The 10,405-nt window shown below is 39.6% G+C and overlaps 1 protein-coding gene across 1 annotated transcript in view; it reads left to right on the top strand.

The window, feature by feature from the left end:
- The window catches only part of FAM149A (family with sequence similarity 149, member A), a gene marked incomplete at its 3' end in the record, with an annotated part of 16,808 nt that extends 8,355 nt beyond the window's left edge, over positions 1-8,453 (top strand). Inside the window, exons 7-15 of the mRNA XM_009586143.1 lie at positions 1,271-1,425; positions 2,573-2,676; positions 2,906-3,133; positions 3,450-3,570; positions 4,332-4,460; positions 4,863-4,941; positions 7,391-7,497; positions 7,985-8,087; positions 8,334-8,453. Coding sequence (XP_009584438.1) covers positions 1,271-1,425; positions 2,573-2,676; positions 2,906-3,133; positions 3,450-3,570; positions 4,332-4,460; positions 4,863-4,941; positions 7,391-7,497; positions 7,985-8,087; positions 8,334-8,453 — 1,146 coding nt within the window. The remainder of the gene's footprint in view (positions 1-1,270; positions 1,426-2,572; positions 2,677-2,905; positions 3,134-3,449; positions 3,571-4,331; positions 4,461-4,862; positions 4,942-7,390; positions 7,498-7,984; positions 8,088-8,333) is intronic.
- Between the last annotated feature and the right edge of the window lie 1,952 nt (positions 8,454-10,405).

Raw genomic sequence — 10,405 nt, 5'->3', positions numbered from 1 at the left:
CCCCCCGCCCCCCCAACATTCCTACTATTTTTCAGCAAGTTTTGTATGAGAGGTGTAAAAAAAGAAAGAATGAAGGAAAAAGGGAAAAAATTGAAGACTGAAAGAGCTTCATTGCAGAAGAGCATGTTTCAAAAAAAAAAAAAAATTAATCATTGGCTCGGGATGCAAATCAATGCTGTTAGCAGGGGATCACTGATGATGTGATCTGAATCTGGAACCTAGGAATCAAAGTCCTTATTGTTTGAGCTTTGTTAATAAAAAGAACCCTTAGGTAGTCAGATTGTTAAAGCGAGATAGACAGCCTTGCTGATGGTGCAGGAGTTCATGAGTTTAATATAGGATGAAGAAATAGTGACACATGCAATTTTGTTTTATTTTATGTTTTTGTATTCTAACAGACTGTAGTGAGGAAAAGCAAAAACTGGAAAAATTAACTAGAAGTGAAATTCTATTTAGTGTGCATGTGTTGTCTTTGGAGGCTGAGGGAAATTTCAATTCTTCTTTTAATGTATTTTAAAAGGACAGTAACAGAAGAATACCTGGGGGTGGGTTTTGGAAATTACCTCAGATGTAAGGTACACTCAACCTCAAATATAAGTCTACAACAAAGTGAGAAACGGCAAAATTTCTCAGAATACTTGCAGCATCAGAACTTAACATTTCAGGTGTTACTGAAATATAAAAGGGCTTTTCACACCACAGGTGGATTGTTTAGCTCAAAATTATAGTTTAGGGAGGATAACTTAGCAGTTTTGTGTTATCTTTGTGAAGGGTGTTGACTTATGACAAATAGGTAGCTTACCAAAGTATTTTGACTAGGAATGTAAAAGAATTTGGGTTTATAATGGAAATAAGATGATGGTATATACCCAAAATGAAACAGTGTGTAGCTGCTGTCAGACAAGGATAGGATCAATAGACTTTTTTTCCTGTTCATCTATCTTTTTTTTTTCTGCTTTAAAAAAAATGTTTGGGAAATTTTGAATAACATTCCAAGAGTCTTAGCAGTATTTTCTTAAACAAACAACCCCCTCCAACTCTACTTGTATAGACCAACTTGTTTGTCAGTGTCAGAGAAAACATAAGCAAATGGGAAATGCTTTCAGAAAAACATCATTTATGGTAGATTTTTAAATATCAGGTAGGCTTAAAACTGTATGAAAGTCTTTATTTACTGTGCAATGTAATATTGTTTGAATCTCAACAAATGATGGCTGGTAAATGTACAAAAAGCAAGTTATTTCCTGTACTTTTTTTTGCTGTTGTGCAGAGGGTGACAAACAGGTGGAAAAACTGAAAGCTGTTAGAGCAAAACTGCCACATTTGCCAGTTGTTCGTATTACAGCAGATGCTGGGAGCGTTCCTCTTTCCAGAGGCTCTGAAGCACGAAGTGTATCTTTCGGGTCTCATTTCGTTTCCTCACAGGTAAAAATAACTTTCCATCAAACGGTGTTCTTTTTTCTGCTAACTTTGGACGGACTCCTGGTTGAAGCTAGAAAAGGCTCTTTTTTTTTCTTTTCCCTTTTTTTTTTCCTTTTTTCTTTTCTTTTTTTTTTTTTAAAAAAAAACCAAGTAGGTATACTTAAAATAAGTCATCTCATTTAAAATGAAGGTTCATTAAATGTGCATTTCTTGTTTACTATCTTGTTCTTCTTTGGTGGTTCTTAAAGACACTGTTTACCACTAAGATATGGCTGAAGTTGGTTTACAAAAAACCACTTGATAGACTGTATTCCTTAGACTGTCCTTAGAAAATAATACTGCTTTTATTGTGGTCCAGTCATTTCTTCTTGGTAGAATTAAGAAAACAAATGAGGCTCTTCCCTGGACTGCAGGGATGTGAAAGTGCAACTTAAAGTGCTTTACTCGCAACCCTGTGAGTTTCAGACTCATTCCTTTTCATTTCCTTTGCCTCTTGGAAAAGGGGACTCTGCTGTATGTTCACCAGCGCGCTGGCACTAGGCCTTACCTGTCTTTGTGGAAGCTTGTGTTTGTATTGATAAAATGCCCTTTTTTGTCCCGCTTGCCTCTTCCCTCTGCCCCCTGGCTTCTGTTGTGCACATTTTTTCTTTTCCAGCCACTGCTTCTGTTTTTTCCTGTCTTCCTCAGGCAACTTCATTCTATTTTGTCTGCTCTTTTTCCATGCTTGCTAGATAGCGAGATAAGAAACACGGAAGCGATAGCACAGGAATCTCGGTGCTCCCTGCTGGCACACTTGGTTCTGTAGTGGTCCCAGCAGCCAGAAGTAGTAAAATGCTTAGATAAATAATGCTCAGGATCTGTGCCCTTGGGCTGGACTGTGCTGAGGGAAAACGGAAACTTCGGAGAATCAAACTCCGGCTTCAGCTGAAACTTACATTGCAAATTGAGTTGCAGTTCAGTAACTAACCAAGTTCTGTTTGTAAGAATCTGTTTAAAATAAGCAAAACAACATATTTGCCCTATCTACTACTGAGAATGCTACTGAACCATCTTAACAGAAACTAAGAAACAAGTAAAATATCTCCTAACTACAGGCTTTTTGAGGTCTTCTTTCAAAAAAAGGTTAATGTGTATTTGTTACTTTTACTAGGTTCACCGTTTCTGCAGCAACTTCTGTAGTGATTTGAATGGTGTGATGACAATTCAAGCAAAACCTCTCCAACAGAGGCATGTTGCCACAGTAGAAAAAATACTGTAAGTATTGGTATTGACAGTTTCAAAATGCGGCATAATTCATATTATGTAAAAGATGTTTCACAATTATAAGAAGGCAATAAGAAGGCAGTCGTCTCCTTTGTCTGCATCGCTGATGTGACAATGATTTGTAGAGGTTGCGATGATACTCTGTTAAGAAATCCTTTTACTTTTTTTTTTTTTCCTTCATCCTCATTCCCTATCTCATTCTCCTTCGTATTTTCTCTAGGAATGAGGAAGAAGACAAACAGCGTAGCATTGGCTCCAGTGCTCCAAATTCAGTGCACGCTAGGTTGGGGAGAATTGCTGATAACAGTGTTCTCTCATCATCTCGGGTACTGCTGGCATCTTCTAGGAAGCTACCAAGCCATCGTAGGTTACCTTCTCTCACTTCTGACCAACTCTTCTCAAAAGCTCCTAATATGTACAATGATGAAATCCTTAGGGGGACTAAATTGTGAGTTTTTTCATTTTATTTTTTGCTTTCCTCAGAACTTTACTGAAATTTCACCAATGAAGGATTTTGCAAAATCCTTGAGAACTAACTCGAGATTTATTACTGATTCTAGAATTCAGAGAAAAAAAGAAAGCAAGCAGAACCGTGCTTTTTGAGGAGAGGCATTTGTTTTATTTTTTTGTTGCTATATTAGGTGCTGTTACTTTCTGTAGCTGAGCTCTATAAATAAGTGTATCGCTCAATAATTTCATATTACTTCAGTGAAGAAGTCTTTAATATGATTTTTCCTAAAAGAGGAACCCTTAAAATTCTGTAGGGGTGCCAGCTCGGATCGTTTATCTTCTGCTCATGCACCTACAACCCGGAACAAGTTACCACCAATAAACTCAGAAGCTGTTGAACAATATCTTTCAGTACCTCGATTGCAACAGAGCTCTGTAAGTTGTGTTCATTTTTGTACTGGTGAAGAACTTCAAGCTATTTGGAAATAAATTGCTCTGTGTCACTGGTTGAAATGAGCAATTTTACGGTTTGTGTTGGTTCGTATTTAATACATGGTCTTAACATGCTAATGTGCGTTACCTTGGGGTACCATTAGAATGCAAGAGAAGCCATTTTAAAACCTCACAAACAGATCACAGTGGTAAGACTTTCCTCTGAAAACAGAAAAATCTGTTTTAAAAAAAAAAAAAAGAGAATAATAATCTTACACTTATGTGCATTTGGATTTAAATAGCTCTTTTCAGTGTTTTATTCACTAATGTTAGGTTATAAGAAGTAGAAAATTACGCTGACTGAAGTAGAAAAGGTACTGACTAAAAAAAAAGAGAAATCTTATTGATACTGGCCTATTTTTGAAGGATAGGAAAGTAATAAATCACCACAGTGAAAGTAAATTAACATTTTGATATTATTTTGCTTCTGAATAGTATTTTGAATTGACATACATGTAAAGTATTATTATTATTATTTTAATTAATATAAGCCTTTGGGGATTCTAGACTAATGTTAGGGAACAGTCTCAAATCTCTTTGAAAAACATCAGTACCCTTAAGTTACCTTGAATCAGTGCTTTTGATTAGTGAAAACATATTTTTCTTTTCTTCTTCTCTTGTGTTTTTTGTATGGCAGCGGAAGAATTCTTATTTTAGCCAATTCAATAGCTGCATTCTCTCAGTGCTCTTTTTCATTCTCTCAGCATCGAGGTCGATATGCTCATAGCAGAGTGTCAAGTGCAGTGCCTGGCAGTACAGAGCAACGGCCACTCAGAGAAAGAACTATTATTATTGATCAATTTTCAAGGCCCAACACAACTCATACATTCAGGGTATGTTACAATGTAAGTATAGAGACATGGAAAAGTGAAGAAGCTTCCGTTCATGCCCACTTTTGGTCTACAGAAGGTCTCTTTTACCGGGGGTCTCGTGATTTCTGGTGTACAGAGATTCCTGCTACCTGTAGAGAGGAGGATGTTAAAAGGCTTTGGGAGGGTGGTGGGACCTTGAAAAGCAGGACTAGTGTATGAGGAAGAGATTTTTTTCAAGTCTAATGCATCAAACAGTTCGTTTGAGGGTGTCTATGCACTAGATGTGTGCCGTTTTAGTACTGCTTCGGGCTTTGTAGCTTGGTAGGACTCACTCTGCTGGACTAGATCGTAAAAACTGTAATCAAACCATTTCAGTAGATAAGCATACCAGACTAGCTAATAGTATGTCTTTCCTTTTTACAGACAGATACACCTCAGAAAAGATCATTGACTCCCATGGATTTTGCTAACCACAAAGGGACAGGTCAAGGATTTTTAATAGGTAGGCAAAGTAAGAATCACTTGGAAGGCAAAAGGCCAACAAAACCTATGAACCCATAGTACAGTTGAGAAGTAAAGTGCTCAGGGAGAGCCATCTCGGCATAAAAGAACAGGCGTGCTTGGCAAGATCTTTTGAGTCTGGTTTTGAAGTTTCTTCTCGCTTGGTCTGAGAGGGCCCTAACTCTGACTGTTAGGAACCCTGCAAAGCTTCTTTTCATTGTTGTGATGTGGAAGGAAAAGGATGCCCTCTCATCTTAATATACTTTTTTTTTTTTTAAAAGATTTCAGCATATTTACAATTATGGCAAGAGTATGTGGTGTAAAGGCTAGATGTTTTGCAGCTGCTAGAGTAGCAACACAAATACACGTTTGTGAACTGTTTCATGACATAAATTTTATTTTAGCCCCCATATAAATTCCCCAAATTAGTAAACTTTTTATGTGGAGGGAAAAATAAAATTGAAAATGTGCATTTGTAACGTAAGTATAAAGCTCTCTTAAATAAATTAAAAAATGAATATTGATTTGCAATTATGTCTTCCACTTATAACACCAAAAAAGAGAGCAGCCCTACCTGGCTTATTTAGTTCCATTGTTACAATAAAGCTGACTAGCTAGTTCCTGAGGTATTCGAGTGCTTGTACGTAACCTTTATTTGTTTGGAAGTTCCTTGAGTTTAAATAATTATATGATTGGCATAATTATATAAAAGGTGATGTAAGAATAAGGGCAGGTTAGCAAACATTGATCTGAGCAGACTGATGGAAGTAACTCATACATAATCTTGGAGTGTCTTTCAGATTCTACCACAATTAACAAACAATGCTTTATCTTTTCTAGGCTCACAGCAATACTACAGATCCTTTCAGAGAAATCGTCCAACCTCAAGGAAGAGATTTCAGATTGCTTCTTAACCCAGTTTAGGAAGAAACAGAAACCCCCTGCACTGAATGGAAGACTGAAACACTAAATTTGCCAGCTAGTGTCTTGTGTAACAAAGAACATGTGCAGTATGCTGGTTTCTGCTGAGCCTTGCAATCCTCAGGATGCCTGCTTTGCCTTCTTTTAAAGTTGTCTGACCAGAGGTTAGATTAAAAATTAGAGCGAAATGAAATAAATGGTTGAGGTGTCTGTTCTGTTTGCAGAATCAAGATGCTGCTGCTGCACTTTCTTCTCAGGCATTCCTCCTTTTTCTGTCTTTCCTTAGGGAATTGTTATTCTACCTGTAGAAGCAAATAAGTTATGTTTAGGCCATGAAGTCCTGTGTTTCCTCAGTGTTAAAGATGTTCTAGTCTATCCGAACATCACTCATATATAAAATTTATACTTTTAAAGAGGATTTTGTGGTACCTCCTCTTTAACTGCTGTTTTAACATTTCTCCATTTTCAGTCTGTCTGGTTATTGCAGCTGCTCTCTTGTAAATATTGTCTGTCTTACTTTTTCTTCTTCCTTTAATTCTTTTGAGATGAAATTAATTCATTGCTTCTGCTTATGCTGTTCTAATTGTCAGTAACTATGGGAACTGCTGGGATAAACTTTGTTTACAGGAAGCAATGTTTTCCCTGCCAGGCAAACATGTTTATAGATGCTGAGCAATTGAACCTGCATGGTGACAAGTCGGTAAGGCTGTTCCCACTTCCTGAGATTTCTTAAAAAATATTGCCTATTATTGTACAAATTAATCATATTTTGAAATACCTGAGCCTTCAAAGCTTTAACATGAAAATATGTACTTAACTGATGAAAGCATTATTTCATAGCTCTTTGTGTAGACCCAAGTGGGAAGATCAAAGAGGAGACTGGGATTGCGTTCTGCCCAGAGATCACAGCCCTGATCAGGTCCCTGGCTATTAGTACTGTGTGCATTTGCAGTCAGGGATTCCTCCTTCCATCACAGGGCCAGCAGTTTAAGTAGATGTGGTTGAAGAACTGTTGAAGGGGAAAGGGAGGAGGAGAAAAACTTAATTAGTTGCCCAAATTATGCAGTTAAGAATAGTATCAGTTTCTTCTACTTGGGAACTAATACCAGTTCTCCTCACTTCTTTTTATGAATGTTCAAGGATTGGTAATCCAAAGTAAAGCATTTGTAATGTATATTTTATATCTGTACTGTTAATCACATTTCTGGTTTTTGTAAATGGCCATCAAGCACTGCATTCTTTTGAGTAAATGAAAGCATTTTTAAATTATTGGCTTAGTATTTTTCTCATTTGGCTACACTAAGTTTACTCACTGGTGGTATTATGGTATAGTTACCTGAGAAAGCAGAATACTTTTGCTTTGGAGTTGCAGGTTGATTTCATACAGTTGGAAGTCAATTTGATGCAGTTTCTTCAGAAATCTCAGCTCAAAGATGACATAACTTTCAAAATTCACATTTAAGTCTTCTTCAGCAGTGTGTCCAAAATACACTTTTGCTGTCGTGAGTGCTCCCTCTTGTACTATATAGACGTTGACAAAATGCAGAGAAACGATGGCAAAATGTGGCATTTCACGGCAACCGAGATCTTACGTTATGGACTAAATAAAAAGATGTATATGCACCGATTTGGTTCTGTATGGCAGAAGTGGGAACCACACAGCGAAGAGTGGTTCATCGTCTGGCACTTTGTGGAGGAGAGAAGATTGCTGACCTCTGCAAAGTGATGGAGCTCAGTCACTGGATTTCCGAATGGAGAGAAGAGCAGAGCAACAAGCATCTGCTTCTGCAGCTTAAAAGGAAAGGAAAGATCTGCTAATTACTAGAGCACCAGTGGAACTCTCTCAGGTGGCAGAGGAGAGGGAAGAGGGATATTTGTTGGCTACCAGAAGTATTTTAACCTTTTGGTCAGTTTTCTGGCACCTGACAGAATCCTGGGTCATCTTACATCCTGATAATCAGCGTGTTGGATAGAGTTCTTCACTCTTGATTTTTGTTTTTCTTGTGGTCATGGGACTAATAAGTCTCACTTCCCATACTACCTGCACACCTAAGTGTTTATGAAGCCTACTTGTGCACAGGAATGTTGTTGAAGTGAATGTCTTTGTAAATCTGGACCTCTAGGGCCATGATAAAACAGCAGCTGCTGTGAACTGGGCCCTGTACTTACTTGGACATAGTCCTGAAGCCCAGAAGAAGGTTCACAGAGAACTGGATGAGGTGTTTGGTACGTTTTCCATTCCTCCTTTACCAAGGTTGAAGAAGTGGAGGTAGGAACGTGTCTTGTGGCCATTCTGGAGCTTTAAATAGCTAGAGGTGGTTGGGATGGGTGCTGGAAGGTCTGCAGGAGAGAGTACTGAGAAGGTTTCCCAAGTAAAGGGCAGCGTTGTTTTATTTTTTTACTGTGCTGTTGTGAAAGTCACTTATTTGCTGTTGTTTTGACCCTTCTCCTCCCTTTCCCTTTTCTCCTCAGGAGGATATCAAGTACCAAAAGGCACAAATATTCTTGTCATAACTTACGCCCTGCACAGAGACCCCGAGATCTTCCCTGATCTGGAGGAGTTCAGGCCTGAGCGATTCTTCCCTGAAAATTGTAAGGGAAGGCATCTGTGTGCTTTCCAGATAATTAATGTTGTTGATAGTTTGCGTGTATCCATCACTTTGTAGCTGACGTCTCTGGTCTCATTAGGGGGCAATGTGGTGGAAATTTCATCCCCATTTTCCCTTTCAGTCTCGCAGTGGTTTCATGGTAGGCTTTTCAGCTGTGGTAGATGTCAAGGTGTTGGCAGCAGGGGTGCTGCTGGGGTGGGCTCTGTGAAAAAAGGCCGGAGAAGAAAACACAGCCGGTTCCTGCTAGCTCCATAATGAACCCACTGCAGGACATAGCTGAGCCTAGCAGCCAAGCTGGTGGCACCTCTGTGAAAATGTATTTAAGAAAGGGTACCAAAAATGCTGGAGGAGGGGGGAAAAAAGAGAGAACAGAAGAGCAGTGCAAACACCAAGGTCAGTGAAGGAGGAGCAGTTGGTGCTCTAGGCACCAGAGCGGAGGTTCCCCAGCAGCCCATGGAGAAACCATGCTGGAGCAGGTTTATCCTCAAAAGCTGCAGCCCATCCTCTCCTCTCCCATGGTGGAGCAGGAGGAAAGTGTGAGGAAGAGGAGGAGGGAGCGGCAGAGAGGAACATTCCGTTTTTGTTTCTCACTTCCCAACTCTCTATTTTTAATTGGCAATAAATTAAACTAAATTCCCTCGAGTTGAGTCTATTTTGCCCATGATGGTAGCTGGTCAGAAATCTCCCAGTCTTTATCTTGACCCATGAGCTTTTTCATCCTGTTTTCTCTCCCTGTCCTGTTGAGAAAGGGGAGTGCATGAGCAAATAGATGGGTGTCTGGCTTTTGGCCAAGGGCAACCCACCACAGCTTCTAACAGACTGTTCGTTTGTCACTGTGTATATGCATGCACATCAAATGTGGACAGTGAATTTCCTAGATCAAATGTCAGACACCAAATATTCTATGTTGCAAGAGTGCGGGTGGGCAGATTTGCAGTCTTGTGTGTTTCTGTGACCCACCATCACAAGTTCTTACTTATCTTAAACTGACCTTTTTATTCATGCTCCATGACCTCTGGCTTGCTTCATGTACTGTGTAGCATGTTGCTAAATGCTTTCTTTAAACTTGCTAGAGTTTAGCAAGGAGGAGGCCCTGTAGGATCTAGTCAAACCACAGAACAGTGGGCAGAATCTCCACCCGTGAACTTGGGGCGAGTTGTGGCCATCCAACTTGGGAGTATGCTTTTTCCTTGACACGTATGTCCTGGTTTCGGCTGAGATAGAGTTAATTTTCTTCCTAGTAGCTGGTATAATGCTGTGTTTGGGATTTAGTATGAGAAGAATGTTGATAACACACTGATGTTTTTGTTGTTGCTAAGTAGTGCTTACGCTAAGTCAAGGACACTCCAGCTTCCCGTGCTCTGCCAGGTGCACAAGAAGCTGGGAAGGAGCACAGCCAGGACAGCTAGCCCAACTGGCCAACGGAGTATTCCATACCATATAACGTCATGCTCAGTATATAAATAGGAGGCATGGTCCAGGAAGTAGCGATCGCTGTTTGGGCATTGGTCAGCAGGTGGTGATCAATTGCATCGTGCATCATTCATTTTGTATATTCTATCATTATTGTTATTATTATTATTATCATTTTACCTTCCTTTTCTGTTCTATTAAACTGTCTTTATCTCAATCCATGAATTTTACTTTTTTTCCGATTCTTTCCCCCCATCCCGCTGCAGGGGAGTTTTCTCACTTTCCCGCTTCTGATTCTCTCTCCCATCCCACTGGGGGTGAGTGAGCGAGCAGCTGTGTGGGGCTTAGTTGCCGGCTGGGGTTAAACCACAACAGTCCTTTTTGGCACCCAATGTGGGGCTCAAACCTATGAGCCTGGGATTAAGAGTCCCATGCTCTACCGACTGAGCTAGCTGGACAGGATAAGATGTTAAAAACGTACTCTACACTGCAGCTGGGGAGAAGGGGCATACCTGGAGCCTC

The sequence above is a fragment of the Fulmarus glacialis genome, unplaced genomic scaffold (genome assembly GCF_000690835.1).
Source record: "Fulmarus glacialis isolate BGI_N327 unplaced genomic scaffold, ASM69083v1 scaffold31579, whole genome shotgun sequence".
NCBI lineage: Eukaryota > Metazoa > Chordata > Aves > Procellariiformes > Procellariidae > Fulmarus > Fulmarus glacialis.
This window is presented reverse-complemented; position numbering and strand designations above follow the sequence as displayed.